This window comes from Tachyglossus aculeatus, chromosome 2 (assembly GCF_015852505.1).
Source record: "Tachyglossus aculeatus isolate mTacAcu1 chromosome 2, mTacAcu1.pri, whole genome shotgun sequence".
Taxonomy (NCBI): domain Eukaryota; kingdom Metazoa; phylum Chordata; class Mammalia; order Monotremata; family Tachyglossidae; genus Tachyglossus; species Tachyglossus aculeatus.
This window is the reverse complement of record NC_052067.1, coordinates 89182496-89202949: the sequence shown is the minus strand read 5'-3', so window position 1 is coordinate 89202949 and position 20454 is coordinate 89182496. Positions and strand designations below refer to the sequence as shown.

The following is a 20454-nucleotide window of genomic DNA, read 5'->3' as shown; positions in this document are numbered from 1 at the left end:
TGTCCCTCGAACTTAGTGTCACAGTTAAGATTGGCCTCTGTTTACTCAACTGTTCAATAAGCATAATACCACCAGCCCTTTAAGTTCCTTTACAGATACTGTGAAGATTAATAACAATAATAATAATGATGGCATTTGTTAAGCGCTTACTATGTGCCGAGCACTATTCTAAGAAAGATATTTTGCTTTTTATTTTTTAGAAGCATTAAATCCATTAATGTTGGAGAGAAAGCCCAGAAGCACATCACAATTCATGTATCCCAAGGTAATAATAACACTTACCTTGAGGCATCTCAGGGGGCAAATAGAGGGGTTCTTGAGCACTAACATGAACCCAGTCAAAGTCATCATAGGGATCCTGGTGGTAGTCACAGGCTCCTGGACCATCCTCAAAGGTGCAGCCCCCTGAAATAATAATAATTATAATTATAATAACGGCATTTATTAAGGGCTTTCTATGTGCAAAACACTGTTCTAAGTGCTGGGGAGGTTACAAGGTGATCAGGTTGTCCCACGGGGGGCTCACAGTCTTAATCCCCATTTTACAGATGAGGTAACTGAGGCACAGAGAAGTGAAATGACTTCCCCAAAGTCACACAGCTGACAATTGGTGGAGCCGGAATTTGAACCCATGACCTCTGACTCCACAGTCCATGCTCTTTCCACTGAGCCATGCTGCTTCTCTAAAGAGTTATAAACAACACACACACAAACTTATTAATCACCAAATAATGTGAAATTAATGGTTTAACATCACTTTTAAGATAATTGTCATTTCTAGACATATCAAAATCAATCAATCGCATTTATTGAGCGCTTACTTTGTGCAGAGCACTGTACTAAGCGCTTGGGAAGTACAAGTTGGCAACATATAGAGACAGTCCCTACCCAACAGTGGGCTCACAGTCAAAACTCAGGACACTCTTTATAAGCTTTCACTTTTGAAAGTAAAGACTCCCTAGTATCTCCTCACTTACGGTTATTCTCTTCAAATTTCTCAATTTCTCTCATCTAACTCATCTCACTAACTTCTATCTGAGCAGGATATCACCGATCAAATGACGGTGGAATCCAATTCTTGCCTTACAACAAATATGTCATATCATGTAACCTGAGAGAAGCCAAAGAAAGTGGTGTCTAGCAACAGGAAGAAAGGCTAATAGAGGTCAACCTATAGTTAATGACATTACTGATATATACCCTCAGCCCACAATCTAAACTGTGAAGAGGGGAGAAGGAAGGAAACAACAATATAATTATATGACAGTCAACAGGGGAAACAATATTTCAGTTTTTACAAAATCATTTTAAATACTTTTGATTAATTACCCAAGTTGCTCATAACCAAGCTTACAGTGAAATTTGTCATAAAGTCTATACACTAGTTCTGCTTTTAGCAGCTATGGGTTTGTTTATTTCTCCTGCTCCAATTTTCTGTAAATCACTGCTGGTCAATCTCCCGTTAGATTGTAATCAATCAATCGCATTTATTGAGCGCTTACTGTGTGCAGAGTACTGTAAGATTGTAAGCTTCTTTAGGTCAAGGATTACGTCTCCTAACTCTGTTTTACTTTCCCAAATTATTAGGACAGTGATCTGCCCACAGAAGTGCTTAACAATTCTAGTGATTGATTGGGTGTACCCATCACTTTTCAGGATAATTAGAAGACTTTAGTATCATACTTGGACATTTTGTCTTCTAAATGAATATTGTAGAACACATAAACTCTATTTCAATGCTTCAATGGGACCATGAAAATGAACCAATATGGTGATTACAGTGCTGACCCTCAGCCTATTTTCTGTTTCCCTTCTGAAAAGAATGGAACTTTCCCTAACTATCCAGGTCAGTGCAGCCTAGTGGAAAGAGTTCTGGACTGGTATCCAGGAGGCATGGGTTCTAATCCTGACTTCGCCACTTGACTGCTGCATGACCTTGGAAAAGGCACTTAACCTCTCTGTACCTCAGTTTCTTCTTCTGTGAAAAGGGGCTAAGCACCTGTTCTCTCTCCTTTGTGGGATAATTATCATGTGGAAAAGGGACATGTCCGATCTGACTATTATTATCTACTTAGTCGATCAATCATATTTATTGAGTGCTTACTGTGCGCAGAGCACTGTACTAAGCACTTGGGAGAGTACAATACAACACTACACAGACACATTCCCAGCCCATAAAGAGCTTACAGTCTAGAGTTTTCTCCAGAGTTTAGTCCAGTGCTTGGCACATAACTGCTTAAACACCATTTGTAGTAGTATTAGTACTAAAATAACTACTGGCTCACATTCCATGGGCAAAAGAGGATGAGTTTAAAGTACAAAAACAAACCTCATGAGACATTTATAATATTCTCTCTGCTTTCTATTTTATGGGGAAACTCTTGCAATTTGCTCCAAATATACCCAGCTAGCACCCAGCCCAGAAGTGTCAAACTAGAGCCCCATGGGTGGAAAATGGACTACTGAAGGCTCTAACTGGCCTTATCCCTTGTGGTCTGAATGCCTCTGATCCAGGGGCACGATGCAAGCTTTTCTCCTCTGTGTCCTTTCTCTTGTATATGGTGCCTCCCTAGCCACAGCCCCCAATAATGAAAATTCCTGGGAACTGGGTCCAATCAGACATATTTAGTGGGTGTCTACTTACTGTATACCCCTCTCAGAGAGTCACACCTGGAGAGTTTTCAGCACCATACCAGTCTCGACTACAGGAGGGAGAGTCAAACAGAAGCATATCAATTCCATTCCTAGCTTGGGTAGTGGCTAGTGAGTGGAAGACAACCTGCTCCAAGTCAAAACTCACCTGTGCTGGGCAACGGTGGCATGGGAGAGAGTCGAGGGCAGAGACTCAAGTTTACTGCACAGAAGGAGGCAATGGTAGGCCGCTTCTGTATTTTTACCAAGAAAACTCTAGGTATACACTACCAAAATGATGGCAGATGGAGGTGGGGTGTTCTGGGAGAGATGTTCCTTTGTGTCGCTATGGGTCGGAGATGACTACATGGCTTAAGACAAGACTTACTGTGTGGCGAGCACTGTGTGGTTACACTTAGGACAATAAAATAGAATTAGCAGGCACAATTCCTGCTCTCTAGGAGCTTAAAAAGTGGCAGGGGAGAGAGATGCTGGAATAGTATATACAGAGTGGGGGGAAGAAGTGGGTATGACTAAGTTACTGCTTAAATAGCAGAATAGGTAGGTTGAGAAGCAACATAGCTGCTGCAAGTGGCCAGATGCTGAAGATGACAAAAATCTTTCTCAGTGGTATCTGCAGGAGTAGGAAAGGCAGGAAGCTAGAGAGAGGGAGAGAGACAGAGGGACTCCTGGTCTCCGGAGAAGAGGCCAAGGAGCTCACAGACCACATACGGCAACTGGGATCCACCAGTTCTATTGTGTAGAACAGTAAGGACATGCAGTCAGAAGAAGAAAGGCAAATTATGAGAAAGTAGTGAGTGAAGTGGGAGTCAGAAGGACCTGGGTTCTAATCCCGGCTCTGCCACACGTCTGCTGTGTGACCTTGGGTAAATCACTTAATTTACCTGTGCCTCAGTTACCTCATCTGAAAAATGGGGATTAAGAATATGAGCCCCACGTGGGACAGGAACTGGGTCCAACCTGATCAACTTGTATCCTCCCACAGTGCTTAGAATGGTGCTTGGCACATAGTAAGCGCTTAACAAGTCTTGTCTTATGCCATTGAATCGCCTCCGACCCATAGGAATGCCATGGATACATCTCTCCCAGAACATCCCACCTCTATCTGCAATCGTTCCGGTAGTGGATCCATAGAGTTTTCTTGGCAAAAACACAGAAGTGGTTTACCATTACCTCCTTCCGCACAGTCAACTTGAGTCTCCACCCTGGATTCGTGCCCATGCCACTGCTGCCCAGCACAGGTGAGTTTTGACTTGCAGCAGATTGCCTTCCACTTGCTAGCCACAGGCTGAGCTAGGAATGGAGTGGGTGTGTGTCTGCTTGATTCTCCCTCCCATACTTGAGACTGGTAGAGTACTGGAAACTCTCCAGGTGCAACCCTGAGAGGGGCTTAGCAAGTACCATAGTTATTATTATTAAAGTGGGTTATTTTACTCTTGTGGAAATACCGGTATGCCAGTTTGTATTCAGAGGGGGTGGGGAAGGGGGGTGGGATTAGGGAACTAAAGGAGAGACAGAGCTAGGACCTTGCTCTACACCTCACCTCTCCTCAGTCTCTTCCCTTCCCATTCCCCTGTCACCACCTCATGTAAGCACACGTTGGACCAGTAGTTTTCCTTAAGAAGGAATTTGTCCCACAGAAATGCCCCACAAACAAGTTGAACATGAGATCCTTCCTGATCAGTTAATCAATGACATTTAAAGAGCATTTACTGTGCGCCATGCACTGTACGTAGTGCTTGGGAAGTACAATTCCCACTTCAATCCATACTTTCATTCAATCGTATTTATTGAGCACTTACTGTGTGCAGAGCACTGTACTAAGCGCTTGGGAAGTACAAGTTGGCAACATATAGAGACAGTCCCTACCCAACAGTGGGCTCACAGTCTAAAAGGGGGAGACAGAGAACAAAACCAAACATACTAACAAAATAAAATAAATAGAATAGATATGTACAAGTAAAATAAATAAATAAATAGAGTAATTCTAAGTCCTGGGAAGGTCACTGCTGCCCGGATTGTCTTTGTCCAGAAACGCTCCGGGCATGTTACTCCCCTCCTCAAAAATCTCCAGTGGCTACCAATCAATCTGAGCATCAGGCAGAAACTCCTCACCCTGGGCTTCAAGGCTCTCCATCACCTCGCCCCCTCCTACCTCACCTCCCTTCTCTCCTTCTCCAGCCCAGCCCGCACCCTCCGCTCCTCTGCCGCTAATCTCCTCACCGTGCCTCGTTCTCGCCTGTCCCGCCGTCAACCCCTGGCCCACGTCATCCCCCAGGCCTGGAATGCCCTCCCTCTGCCCATCCGCCAAGCTAGCTCTCTTCCTCCCTTCAAGGCCCTACTGAGAGCTCACCTCCTCCAGGAGGCCTTCCCAGACTGAGCCCCTTCCTACCTCTTCCCCTCTTCCCCTTCTCCATCCCCCCATCTTACCTGCTTCCCTTCCACACAGCACCTGTTCATATGTATATGTTTGTACATATTTATTACTCTATTTATTTATTTTACTTGTACATATCTATTCTATTTATTTTATTTTGTTAGTATGTTCGGTTTTGTTCTCTGTTCCCCCCCTTCTAGACTGTGAGCCCACTGTTGGGTAGGGACTGTCTCTATATGTTGCCAACTTGTACTTCCCAAGCGCTTAGTACAGTGCTCTGCACACAGTAAGCACTCAATAAATACGATTGATTGATTGATTGGTAAAGAGAGCTGGCAATAAATTTCAATCAATTTTAATTAGGTCAGAGTGCTAAATACTCAGACTTAAAGCTCATTCAATCCAATATAGAAAGATGAAACACCGTGAATATGAGTTCCTTGCTATATTAAAAAACAATTTACAGAACACTTCCCCCAGTGTACTTGATAGTTATCTTCAAACAGCTGGAGACCACCCCCTTTCAAAGGAAGCGAGTGACAAAGTAGAGTTTCAAACAGACTTTTGAGTCTCAAAAGGTGAGTTTTGAACTGAATGTAGAATGCAATGGGTTTATTGTCTCCATCCTCATACTACCATGCTGAATATAATTGAAAGAAGCAGTCTCGTATGTATTGATCAAGCACACATAGTCAGTGTTGACAACAAAGAACCACTTTCAGAAAAGTGGGCGGGGGGGGTGTCATTTTCTGTTTACTTACCTATGAAATATGCATAGCATGTACAGTGAGAGAAACAGAATGGGAGATGGGAAGAAATAAAGCACCTGTGTATATACATGAAGGAGACATTATCTTGGAGTCACTGCTGTGAATGCTCTAATTGGCTTCGAAATGGGTCCCAGAAAGTGAATCGCTAGGCACAGGAGAAGTGCTTAGTATAGTGTTTTGCTCACAGTAAGCACTCAATAAATACAACTGAATGAATGAGAATGAACAGAAGAGGGAGGCAAAGACAGGGAGCAGTTGGGCAAGGAAAATCAATGGCATTTACTGAGTGCTTACTGTGTGAAGAACACTGCTCTAAGCCCTTGAGAAAAAAGCTGCACAGCTGACTTCAAGGGAGACAGTCCGGCTGTACTGAACTGAACAGTACAGGACAGAACAGCCAGGACAGGGGCAAGAGAAATAGATTAATAGAAGCAGGGAAACTGTTTCCCTTAATTCCCTCACCCTTCCATATTGCCTATGCACTTGGATAGGAATTCTTTGATAATAACAGTGATGGTATTTGTAAGCACTTGATAGTCACCCCTTCTTCAACTCCACAGCACTCAAGTAAAGACCTGTAATTTATTTTAATGTATGTCTCCCATTGTGGGTTGGGAATGTGCCTACCACATATTACTGTATGCATTTGCACAAGTGTTGGGTTCAGTGCTCTGCACACAAGTGCTCAATAAATGTCATTAATTGATTTAGGGACAGACCTGGTATTGCTGATAATGTAACACTCAATAACCCATGACCTTTGCAGTTATAAAACTTCAGATGTTTAAAGCATTGACCTTTCATTTTGCCTAATATACTCCTGCCTTGATCACTCTGTTTAAAAGCAATGGTACTTACCATTGACTTCTAACTGATAAATAAGAGTTTTCTTAACATTTAGTCCATCCTACTGTCATAGCACCAAAATGACTTATTGCCTTGCAACACCTGCCTCCAGGCCTCCCATTACCCTTTTTAATGGTTTAAGCGTCCTTAGGATATAAATTTAAAGCACAGATGGAGCCCACATTGACTCATTTGGAAGACAAATGGCCTTAATTGCTGTCCTTCAGAGCCATGGCTCATTTTCGGACACCAGGATTCTGAGAAGAAATAACAACCAAGGGTGTTGGCCCAAGAGAAATGGATTACCCCTTAGTATTTACTGCCCACTACTACAACCACAGAAAAACCCCAGAAAAAACTGGCCACAGCTGCATGCTTAGTCACCTAGACTGTGCGCCCGTTGTTTGGTAGGGACCGTCTCTATATGTTGCCAACTTGTACTTCCCAAGCGCTTAGTACAGTGCTCTGCACACAGTAAGTGCTCAATAAATACGATTGAATGAATGAATGCTGGGAGGGGACAACAGATTGCTGATTTCAATTATTTTTTTCCCAGAGTCACTCAGTGAGGGAGAGGTTACTGGTAAACAATTTCAATGGGCTGGTGAAATGTTTGTCTAATGATAGCATAGCTGAAGAGGTAAAGGCTCAGAACAATCGCCCTCATAAATCCCCCAGGCATGTCATGAATAGCAGCATTTAGTACAGTGCTCTGCATACAAGTGCTCAATAAATAGCACTGACTGATTATAGGACAGGGGCCAGATTGGACTTGGGAGGCACCTGCTTTAGTAGAGAGGAAAGAATGGATCTAGGATGGATCTATGCCAACAACGGTGATAGTGAAATTACACTCAGTCCCCTTCCTAATTACCGTATTTACTAAGTGCTTGCTATTTGCTAAGGGCTGGTGTAGATATAAAGTAATCAAAGTAGACATAGTTCCTGTCTCTCTTGCAACTGGGTGACTGTCCCAGGCATTCTTTTACCTACAGAATCCTCTTCCCTCACCACCATTCCCCAGCTCCCATTCACTTTTCCCATCCTGAGACCCCAACAAGCTGATCAATCAATCAATCAATCAATCGTATTTATTGAGCGCTTACTATGTGCAGAGCACTGTACTAAGCGCTTGGGAAGTACAAATTGGCATCACATAGAGACAGTCCCTACCCGATAGTGGGCTCACAGTCTAAAAGCTGATGAGGTTATGGCATGGAAATAAGGATGTGTAGTGGACGGAGGAAAGAGAGAAGAGGAAATCAACCTGACTTGGGAAAAGAACAAGGGACAGGCAGTCAGGAAACCCAGATTCTAGTCTTGTCTCCACCACCTGCATGTTCCTTGAACACGGTCAAGTCACTTAACCTGTATGAGCCTGTATCATCATCACCTCAATAATAATAACGGTTTCTTTTAAGTGTTTGCTATGTAACAAACACTGTACTAAGCACTGGGGTAGGTACAAGATAGTCTTATATTTTTAAATGAGAGAGCACAGGTATTGGATCCCCATTTTGCACATGAGGGAACTGAGGCACAGAGAAGTTACTTGCCCCGGGGCATTCAATGATTACAACCCTCCAGGATTACAATTTGGGTCCTCTGACTCCCAGGACTGTGCTTTCACTAGGACATGCTCCTTCTCTGTAAAATGAAGATAAAATATCTCTTCCGCCCTGCCTCAAACTGCAAACCTGTGTGGCAGGGACTGTCTGATCTGAAAATCTTCTGTCTAACCCAGCACTTGGCACAGTGCTTATAATATAGTAAGCACTTACTAAACATTATCTTCGCTGCAAACACACTCAGCATTTGTTCTCTTTGCCCTCAAGAGGGCAGCCCCAATTCGGTTAAAGATAGGCAATTTGACCAAATGAGGGAATAAGAAGGCAGAGGTGAGGCAGTGTCATCGTTCATAATTCACCCTATCACACAGATTCACCCTATCATCGTTGATAGCCACCTAATTTAAGTGTTTCTGGTGTTAAGCAGTTCATCAAAATGTGTTTTTAGGTAAAACATTTGCATCAAATTAGTTAAATCTGGCCTCACACCTGAGACATGATGAATAGCCTGAGAGCCAGCATTTCCTTCTGGTAAGTGTCAGTGTGGGTACAGGGGACTATTGAATCTTATTTCTGACACAGGCCTAAGCAGGCCCAGGGTCTGAAAATTAGATCAGAAGGGAGACAGAGGTATGCTCTATTTTTTTCCAGAAATAGGGAATTCTTTGAGGAAGATAGGTTCAAAAACAGTCCACCTTCTTATCTTCCTCTTCACCTCTACCCACTATTCACCCCAGGTCTAAAACTCCCAGTAGAATTTTGTGGAATTTTTTTCCACAACCTGATGAGACAGTGGGAAGCCCCAAGAAAGGGGACTTTCCTAGTCAAATCTTGCCACTTTAATCATTCAGGAACCTTTGGGTCGGAAACATGGGGAATTACTGTAACAGCATACCAACCGGGCATTCTGGTATGACTAATGAAAATAACAGCAGACTTCCTAGCCCAGGATGATCAGTAACTCATTCCTGCTGAGAATATTGATTTCACTCATTTTACTGCAACTTGGGATGGGAAGGGGAAGTTGGTAGAAAAAAAAATAATGGGCTGGGACATTTTTATATAGATATTTTCAAGGCTACCCTTATGAGTCGCTGGTTGAAGAACTCACATCTTCTTGATGGTTTGTCAGACCAGAGATAGCATGCAGATTGCCTAAGTTTCCTGAATACAAAGTGAAAAGGCACACACTTTAGACTCTGTGACACTGTAGCAACTTCCACTTTCGAAGGAGCCTGGCCTAGTGGAAAGAGAATGGGCCCAAGAGTCAGAGGACCTGGGTTCTAAATCCGGATCCATCACTTGCCCTGTGAGTGACCTTGGGCAAGACACATAATCTCTCTGTGCCTTAAATACCGCAAAAAATAGCTCTTCCTCCCTCTCAGACTGTGGGGCAAGTATTGAGTATAATTCAATTATTTGAACCTATTGCAATGCTAAGTAGAGTGCTTGATTCATTCATTCAATCATATTTATTGAGCACTTATTGTGTGCAGAGCACTGTACTACGCACTTGGGAAGCCCAAGTCGGCAACATATAGAGATGGTCCCTACCCAACAACGGGCTCACAGTCTAGAAGGGGAGACAGACAACAAAATAAAACAAGTAGATAGGTGTCAATACCACCAGAAACAACAGAATTATAGCTATATACAAATCATTAATAAAATAGAGTAAACATGTACAAATAAAATAGAGTAATAAATATGTACAAATATATACAAGTGCTGTGGGGAGGGGAAGGGGTAGGGCAGAGGGAGGGAGGGGGGCGATGGGGAGGGGAGGAGGAGGAGAGGAAAAAAGGTGGAGCTCAGTCTGGGAAGGCCTCCTGGAGGAAGTGAGCTCTCAGTAGGGCTTTGAAGGGAGGAAGAGAGCTAGCTTGGCGGATGCGTGGAGGGAGGGCATTCCAGGCCAGAGGGAGGACATGGGCCAGGGGTTGACAGTGGGACAGGTGAGAATGAGGCACAGTGAGGAGGTGAGCGGCAGAGGAGCAGAGTGCATGGGCTGGGCTGTAGAAGGAGAGAAGGGAGGTGAGGTAGGAGAGGGTGAGGTGATGGAGAGCCTTGAAGCCCAGAGTGAGGAGTTTTTGCTTGATTCGTAGGTTGACAGGCAACCACTGGAGATTTTTTTTGGGGGGAGTGACATGCCCAGAGCATTTCTTTACAAAGAAAATCCAGGCAGCAGAGTTAAGTTTTGACTGAAGCAGGGAGAGACAGGAGGATGGGAGATCAGAAAGGAGGCTAGTGCAGTAATCCAGTCGGGATAGGATGAGAGTTTGAACCAGCAAGGTGGCGGTTTGGATGGAGAGGAAAGAGCGGATCTTGGCAATGTTGTGGAAGTGAGACCAGCAGGTTTTGGTGATGGATTGGATGTGTGGGGTGAATGAGAGAGAGGAGTCAAGGATGACACTAAGATTGTGGGCTTGTGAGACAGGAAGGATGGTAGTGCCATCTACAGTGACAGGAAAGTCAGGGAGAGGACAGGGTTTGGGAAGGAAGATAAGGAGCTTAGTCTTACATAGTAAGTGCTTAAATACCGCCATTATTTACAGTCCAGAGAGATCAAATCAATCATTCTAATCCTACAGAACTGAGCTCTGGAAGAAAACTACTGCCTTAAAAATCATTTCAAAAATTGCCAATTTATTTGCACCCGTCAGTGGAGTGAAAACTCCACTTTTGTGATGGTATGCCTCCATGTGGCAAACCATTCAGAGAATTTTAAAAAGAAAAATCAAACTAGCCTGGTCCCATCAGTATCCCCTATAGATTCCCTCAGCACATCCGCCAAGATACCTCTCTTCCTTCAAAGCCTTACTGAGAGCTCACCTCCTCCAGGAGGCCTTCCCAGACTAAGCCCCCTCCTTCCTCTCTCCCTCCCCATCCCCCCGCCCTACCTCCTTCCCCTCCCCACAGCACCTGTATATATGTTTGTACAGATTTATTACTCTGTTTTACTTGTACATACTTACATATTCTTTTTATTTTATTTTGTTAATATGTTTTGTTTTGTTGTCTGTCTCCCCCTTCTAGACTGTGAGCCCGCTGTTGGGTAGGGACCGTCTCTATATGTTGCCAACTTGTACTTCCCAAGCGCTTAGTACAGTGCTCTGCACACAGTAAGCGCTCAATACGATTGAATGAATGAATGAATGAATTCCTCAACTTCTAGCCCTCTAAGGAGTCAAGAAGAAAAAGAAATAAAGTTGAAAAGCAAATTCTGAGACCTAGGGTGCTGGAACAACTGGCATTTTCTAAAGAAATACACATTTCAATAAAGACAAAATGGGAGGCAGAGTCGCTTAATGAAAAGGCATGCGTCTGGGAGTCACAAGACCTGAGTTCTAGTCCTGGTTTCGACACCCATCTGCTGTCGGACTTGAGGCAAGCCATTTCACCTTTTAATGCCTCAGTTTCCTCACCTGTAAAACAGAGATAAAATGCTTGCTGTCCTCCACCCTCTTTCACTGACAGCTCTATATATGACAGGAACTAGGTCCAGTAAGATTAACTTGAATCTATTCAGTGCTTAGCATAATAAGGGTTTACTAAACATCATCATCACACCAGTTTGTCTGTCAAAACATGAACAAGTGAAAAGGGGACTCTGATGGAATTTTGGGCAAAAGATCCATTGGGGAAAATCCATAGAGGAGGAACCTAGGGATTTGGAATGGTCCATTCCCAACCATGAAGATGAATGTCTAGGAGAGCAATCACCACATAGTTCCTTTAAGAAGTGTGAAGCAGCTTGAGAAGCGGCTAGAGAAGCAGCATGGCTCAGTGGAAAGAGCCCAGGCTTTGGAGTAAGAGGTCATGGGTTCAAATTCCAGCTCCGCAACTGTCAGCTGTGTGACTTTGGGCAAGTCACTTAACTTCTCTGTGCCTCAGTTACCTCATCTGTAAAATGGGGATTAAAACTGTGAGCCCCCGGTGGAACAACCTGATCACCTTGTAACCTCCCCAGTGCTTAGAACAGTGCTTTGCACATAGAAAGCACTTAACAAATACCATCATTATTATTATTTTTGCTATTATTTAAGACTCTTGCCATGGTGGCTTCCCCACCTCTGCCTCAGCCTCACTGTGCTCCTCCACTCAGGACTGGAGCTTTCTTCATTACCATTTTCATTGTGGTATTTGTTAAGCACTGTGCCAAGCACTGCACTAAGCCCTCGGGCACATACAAGAGAATCAGGTCCCACTTGGGGTTTACAGTCTAAGTAGGAATGAAAACAGGTGTTGAATGCCCATTTTGCAGATGAGGGAACTGAGGCACAGAGAAGCTGGGTGATTAGCTCAAGGTCACACAGCAGGCAAGTGGCAGCAGACAAGTGGCAGAGCCAGGATTGGAACCCAGGTCCTCTGATTCCCAGGCCCGTGCTCTTTCCACTAGACCACTTTCCTTCAATTGTTACCATTTTACAGGTAAGGAGACTAAAAGAGGAGGTTTAGTATTTTGGATTAGCTAACACATTGACACAATATTCAAAGGGAAGGTAGAAACTAGATTCAATCTTACTAGATCATCTTCTGGACATTTAAAGAGAAAATAAAGCATCACTTGTGGATTTCCACTTGGTTCTCACTCATCTCACTGCAATATTCTTCTATTCACTATTCCTTTGTGCTACCGCTTTTCAACTGCTTTGTTGGTAAAATAGAAAAAGTTCAGTCCTGAACTTCCCAAAATATCTCTATTGTCTCCTTACTACTCTCCTAAGCATTCCTCCTTTTCCTCCCTCACAGCTGTTACTCAAGAGGAGGTCTCCTATCTACAGTCCACTAGCTTGTAAATTCCCCAAAGCCAGGGCTCCTGTCTACTGACTCTGCTGTATTTACTCTCTCAAGTGCTTGCTACACTGCTTTGTACAAAGTGCTCGATAAATCAATTAATGATGCCTATATCTATAATTTTATATATTTACATTGATGCTCTTCATGGCTGTCTACTTAGTTTTTTGTTTTGTTTTGTTGTCTGTCTCCCCCTTCTAGACTGTGAGCCCGTTGTTGGGTAGGGATTGTTTCTATTTGTTTCCAAATTGTAATAATAATAATAACAATGGCATTTGTTTAGTGCTTACTATGTGCAAAGCACTGTTCTAAGCGCTGGGGAGGATACAAGGTGATCAGGTTGTCCCACAGGGGGCTCACAGTCTTTAGATAAGCAGCGTGGCTCAATGGAAAGAGCACGGGCTTTGGAGTCAAAGGTCATGTGTTCGAATCCTGGCTCCACCACGTCTGCTTTGTGACCTTGGGCAAGTCACTTAACTTCTCTCAGCCTCAGTTACCTCATCTGTAAAATGGGGATTAAGACTGTGAGCCCACGTGGGACAAGTTGATCACCTTGTATCCCCCCCAGTGCTTAGAACAGTGCTCTGCACATAGTAAGCACTTAAATGCCATTATTATTATTATTAATCCCCATTTTACAGATGAGGTAACTGAGGCACAGAAAACTTAAGTGACTTGACCAAAGTCACAGCTGACAAGTGGCGGAGCTGGGATTTGAATGCATTACCTCTGACTCCCAAGCCCGTGCTTTCTCCACTGAGCCACGCTGCTTTTTCTTGTACTTTCCAAGCGCTTAGTTCTGCACACAGGAAGTGCTCAATAAATATTATTGAATGAATGAATGAATGAATGAATGAATGATGCCACTGTCAAAAACAGATTCCTGGATGAACCACTGGACCAAGAAGTGAAATGGCAGTGTCGATATGGTCAAAAAGAATCTGTGACTTCCTCTGGTTTAATCATTCCCTAATTATCTCAATGTCAGAATCTCCTAAACTGTAGCAAATGAAAGTAATTTTCTGAGCCTAATGTCACCAGGTAACATTAAAACCATGATGGCAAGGCCAGCGGGATGGATGGATGGAAGCAGAGACAAAGGAAGGAGCAAAGCCACCAGAGAACAAAGGAAAGAAATACCCTAGATTCTTTACATTTTCCCACGTGCCTTCTCTACAAGCATGCTGTGTGACATTTCAACTTATATTCCTTTCCAACTCAGACTCCCTCTTTCTGGGGCAGCTAATCTGGCTCTAATTATCTTTCTGAGCCTGAAAACACTGAGCACGCAGTTATCTCTCGAGTTTCTTCATTGTTTGCACAGAAACTTCCATTTAGCTAGACACAGATCATTTTTTATTTCATTTATTCAAATTAAATTTCCTTTGAAATACAGGTGGACTTAAAAGTTAAGAGGGCCAAGAGTGCAATGAGTTATGTCAAACTCAATGGACTTAGAATAAAAAAATTATATCAGGGTTAGTCAAACTTCAGACAGTCAGATTCACCCATTCTTCAGTAATTCCATTTCCATCCACATATTTGCTTATTCAAGTACCCAAATAACTTTTTTCCCTCAAGACAGAAGACTATTATTGCACTGCAGGTGGGATATTATTTAAAGCTAATTTCTTTTGAATTTGTCATCTTTGTGAAAGTAAATGGAAGAGTGTAACACAAAATGCATTTGTCTAATCCCCAAAGTTTATTATGAAGAGGATATTCAATTTCTAGCAAAAACTAATTGAACCCAAAGCATGAAGTATAATTAAATAACAATTAACAATAGCTACATATTAATTTGCACGAGTCCACCCTGAGAAACATAGATTGCTGGAACAAAATGCAAAGCTAGTCATAAACATTGTATATAGCTGTTAATTTCAGATTTGTGGGGAGTTGAGTTGTTTTAGTCCCCAACCTTGCCTTTTACCAAATGTAGGTTTTGATAAACCTCTCCAAGTCTGTCATGTGAGGTTCGATGCAGTTTGAAGCAGTGGGATTGCTATACTGCCACTAGATCTTCTTTATTGAACGCTAGCAAAATATACTAAATTGCAACCCAACTGAATCAATTTAAAAATCATTTTACAAGGAAAGAGCTGATGTAAAGCCACCATCAAATGCTATAAAACCTCACTTGAACCTTCAAAATTTGCATAGGATTATTAGCAGCCTGTAGATTTCTCAGGTAAAACACTAGAGAGTCTTTTATTCAATATTGAACTAGTGTAACCCATGTTCCCCACTATCTGTTGTTATAAAAATGGCTAGTACTAAAGATTAATTCCATAGGAAAATATGCAGGATAGTTCACTTAGGGAAAAAGCAAAATAATGATACAAGCCAAACAAAGGACTTGGTCACCATCAGTTATGGGTCCAAGACCATAATAACCATAATGATGATGATAATTGATAGTATTGTTTAAGGCTGTGGTAGATACAGTATATGCAGATTGACAGTCTTTTTCTCACATGATGCTCAATCTAAGTAATCAATCAATGATATTTATTGAGCTCTTACTGTGTGCACTGTAGTGCTTGGGATAGTACTGCACAATAGCATGATACAATAAAATGGGGAACCAGTGTGGCCTAATGGATAGAGCATGGGGAAGTCGGAAGAACCTGGGTTCTAATCCCGGCCCCGCCACTCGTCTGCTGTGTGGCTTTGGGCAAGTCACTTAACTTCTCTGTGCCTCAGTTACTTCATCTGTAAAATGGTGATTAAGACTGTGAGCCCCTTGTGGGACAGGGCCTGTGTCCAACTTGATTATCTTGAATCTTCTCTAGCACTTAGAACAGTGCCTGTCACGTAGTAAGCGTTGAATAGGATATATATATAAAAACAAAACATGAACCCTGCTCTCAAGGAAGTGACAATCTGGTAGGAGGGAGAACAGGTATTTAATTCTCATTTTACAGATGAGAAAACTGAGGTACAGTGAAGTTAAATAAGTTGCTCTAAATCACACAGCTGACAGGGGGCAGAGACAGGATTAGAATTCATGCTCTCTGATTTATAGGCCTATGCTCTTTCCACTGGGCATGCTGCTTTCCAGCTCTTCCTCATTGAATTAGCAAAGACAATATGAGGTTCAATTTACAAGAATGTGAGAATTACAAATAAACTTTCACTCTGCCAAACCTAATTGGGCCATTGATAGAGTACTAGATTCAATTTGGGTCTTCGCATTATGGAGGGACTTTAAGAACTTAGACATTGGAGAGGGGGCTCAGAATCAAGGGTGCCAGAAAAGAGAGGATGAAGTATAGCTTTAACAAGATGATGAACTCTGTGGACTAATCAGCAAAAGGAATTGGTGGATCTCAATATACCCCTGACCCTCACTTGGGCTTCTCTGTCCTCCTTCCTATCTACACTAATTCCATTCTTCACCTTCTGGGGGCCATCCACAATCTATCTTTCCCTCACTATACCTTCATGAAAGACCTACAGAAAGGATCGTACAATAATAGATCTGGCATGAAGTTTCCCAATCCCATTTTAGCTAAACCTAAATTAAGTTGACATGTAGTATGCTTACAAACAGTAGTTTAATCAAAGTTATTTTTCCACCCCTTAAAATCAAGCAAAGAGCCTGTTTTCAAAACTCTCTTGAGTCTGACATACAGTATATTCATTGAGCCCTTATTGTTTGCAGGGCAATATACTAGGTGCAGACATGGGAGTGAAGTTCCACTCCAAAACTTTAGAAGAAAAATATTTTTATTACTTTTTATGATATTTGCTAAGTGCTTACTTTATGTCAAACACTGTCCTAAGTAGTGGGGTAGACCCAAGTGAGCCAGGATGGACACAGCCCCTGTCCCATATGGGGCTCGATGTCTAAGTAGGAGGGACTTATGCTTCACCATCCCTGCCCTCAAGGACTAAAAGTGTTCACCAATTCTATTGCATTGTTTTTTCCAAGTGCTTAGTACAGTAATCTGCACAGTAAGTGCTCAATAGATACCACTGATTGATGATGAAATGGTAGTAGATGAAAAATATTTTATTCTAGCCAAATATTTGTGAGACCATAACATTAAAAATTCAAAGCTTTCTTTCAAAGATATCTCCAAGTCTTTACTGTAAAGTATGTAGATGTAGGTTCACCTCAAAATTAACATTCTCAATGTCTAAAACTATAAACAGGGTGCTGGTCTTAAATGGATTTTAAACTGGAAATCCTCTGACCTGATGCTGAAGCCACTTTGTTTTCCCTTTCACCTTAGCAGAAAGCAATTCTTCACTTCTGCACATCACACTGTAAGCTCCCTGTAGGCAGTGAACTTGTCTACCAACTCTACTGTATTGTTCTCTCCAAAGCAATTAGTATAGTGTTTCACAAACAACCAAGTTTAGATAGGAAAAAGTTATGTGAGAGAACTTAGCCTAAAACAGGCCTTGTAGGAAAAACAGCCTTTTCTTCCCTCTTCTAGCTGATGCACCTTTGTGGTGGTGGTGGTTCCTTCTTATTAAGATAGAGGGTGGACACTTGTGGGCCTTCTTTATTAGGCAGTGATCCTTGTTCATTAACAATAATAATAATAATTATGGTATTTGTTAAGCACTTACTATGTGCCAAGCACATAGTTCTAGATGCTGGGGTAGCTACAAGGTAATCAGGTTGTCCCATGTGCGGCTCACAGTCTTAATCCCCATTTTACAGATGAGGTAACTGAGCCACAGAGAAATTAAGTAGCTTTCCAAAGGACACACAGCAGATAAGTGGCAGAGCCAGGATTAGAACCAACGTCCTGACTCCCAAGTCTGTGTTCTTTCCACTAAGCCACGCTGACTCTCCTTTTGTGCTGCCTTCTATAATATCTCTTCACAGTAAATTGGTATTTAATAAGCACTTACTCTGCTCCTTTTGAACAGGGAATGTGTCTGTTTATTGTTGTATTGTACTCTCCCAAGCACTTAGAACAGTGCTGTGCAAACAGTAAGCACTCAATAAATGCAAAAATGAATGAATGAATGTGCAAAGGACTGTACTAAGTGCTCAGGCTAGACACAGAATAAGCATATCTAATAGTCTCTGTTCCATATGGGCTCATAGTTTAAGGGGAAGGGCAAACAAAACTCCTTATCTCATTCCTTCATTCATTCAATCGTATTTATTGAGCGCTTCCTGTGTGCAGAGCACTGTACTAAGTGCTCGGGAAGTACAAGTTGGCAACATAGAGAGATGATCTCTACTCAACAACGGGCTCACAGTCCAGAAAGTAATAATGATGGCATTTGTGAAGCGCTTACAATGTGCAAAGCACTGTTCTAAGCACTGGGGAGGATACAAGGTGATCAGGTTGTCACGGGGGCTCATCTTCACGGGGGGGAACTGAGGCTCAGAGAAATTAAGTGACTTATCCAAAGTAACCCAGAAGTTAAGTTGGCAGAGCTGGTATGATAACTGGGCCTCCCAAATCCCAGGCTCGTGTCTTTTCCTTTAGGACACACTGCCTCTTTAATGCCATAACGTCTTGGAAGAGGTTAGAATTCTGATGCTCAACCTCACCTTGGGGGACTCAGTGAAAATTTCAGACTAGGTTGCTGAACCATAGACACTGGCCAATGTTCTAGATTAAATTACCTTTTAATTTAAAAGCCATAATAATTCCATCAGTGCCCCAAATATTACATTTTAACCATCATTTTGGCTGGTTGGGGTAAGGACCAAAAGTTACAAACAATTCCCTTGGTGGATAGAGATTATTTTATTGTTGCAGGAAGTTGTCAAAGAGGAAAAGAGTTGATAAACTTTGGGATTAGTTGAATGACAGTGCTTCCTTTGTTTGGAGAGGTGAAAGTTTTCCTTGGAGGTCAATCTGTTCCAAATGTGACTTTCTGCCAATCAGTTAGTCAATCTGTGGTTTTTGCTGAGTGCTTGCTGGGAGCAGAGTATTGTCGTAAGTGCTTGGGAGAAGAAAATCCACCTGGGAGATGTGATCCCAGCCCTCTACAAGTTTAATTTAGAGGCCAAGGTCTGTCACTAGGGCACCCAGTGTAGATTCTAGACCACCAGAGATATCACTTCTTCCATGTGGCACTGGTCAAAAGGGCAGCCTTATTGAGAGTGCTTCTGAATGTCTAAATCTATCCCCTCTATAAAAGTAAAGCAAAGATCTACTTCAGATGATGACGCACTTGTCAAGTGCTGGAGTAGATGCAAGATAACTAGGCTGGACATATTCCCTGCTCCTCATGGGCCTTGGAGGTGGGAAGGAGGACAGGTCTTTAATCCCCATTTTACAGATGAGAAAACTGAGGCACAGAGAAATTAGGCGATTTGCCCAAGGCCACCCAGAAGACAAATGGTAAATGATGGATTAGAACCCAGGTCCTTTGGCTCCCAGGCGTTTTCCTCTAAGCCACACTTCTTCTTTGAGGATTCATTCATTCAATCGTATTTATTGAGTGCTTACTGTGTTCAGAGCACTGTACTAAGCACTTGTTGCCAACTTGTACTTCCCAAGCGCTTAGTATAGTGCTCTGCACACAGTAAGCGCTCAATAAATATGATTGATTGATTGAAAAAATAATTCAATCAATCAGGCAACAGATAAAGACAATCCCTACCCAACAGTGGACTCACAGTCTAGAAGACGGGCTCACGGTCTCGAAGACGGGCTCACAGTCTAGAAGGATTATGAATAGAAGGTTCTGTTCCAAGTTGGGAGGGCCGAGAAGAGTCAAGAGGGAGGGAGGAAGAATGTGTTGGTGCTCACTGCACCACAGAGTACAGTACATTTATCACTGAAGTACTTGAAGAAAAAAATAATTTAGCTGGTTCAGAGTTATTCAGACAAACTACAAATATTTGTTCAGTAAATTTGCTATGATGTTCTTAACTATACCTAACTGGTAAACTTTCCCACATGGTCAACGAGGGTCTGAAATGTAAACCCCATGAATGAAAAGTCCCATCTACCCTTGCATTTTCAGATGTATGTGAGCCATGTGTAGATCTGGAATTGTAACCGCCCACAGCATCTAGCATTCTTCTCAACACCCTAGTAGCTGCTCAGCAAATAACAATGAAAACCTCCCAAGTTCTTAGTGCTCTGAACACAAGTGCTCAATAAATACCCCTGATTGAGATGGCAACCCCATTTCCAAGGTCCCTTCAGAAAACCCTAATTTCATTAGGAGCGTAGTCGCTTTTCCCTCTCAGCAAACTTCAATTATTTGGATGCTTGGTTTTCATTGGGTCCATGGCAACACACAAATGAATGTATCAGAGTCCTAGCTGGTTGTGGGCAGGGATTATCACTCTTCATTGCGGTATTGTACTTTCGCAAGTGCTTAGTACAGTGCTCTGCGCACAGTAAGTGCTTAAATACGATTGAATATATGGCAGAACAGACAGTAGACAGGACCTAGCACTTAACAACACCTTATAATAATAATAATAATTATGGTATTTGTTAAATGCTTA

At 42.4% G+C, this 20454-nt stretch overlaps 1 protein-coding gene and 1 non-coding gene across 2 annotated transcripts in view; both read right to left on the bottom strand.

The window, feature by feature from the left end:
• The window catches only part of PTPRK (protein tyrosine phosphatase receptor type K), a 703591-nt gene that overhangs the window by 544283 nt on the left and 138854 nt on the right, over nucleotides 1–20454 (bottom strand). Inside the window, exon 2 of the mRNA XM_038759705.1 lies at nucleotides 283–405. Coding sequence (XP_038615633.1) covers nucleotides 283–405 — 123 coding nt within the window. The remainder of the gene's footprint in view (nucleotides 1–282; nucleotides 406–20454) is intronic.
• LOC119923947 lies at nucleotides 3904–4041 on the bottom strand. The gene has a single exon (XR_005449009.1). It is a non-coding gene; the product is annotated as a small nucleolar RNA SNORA7 (small nucleolar RNA).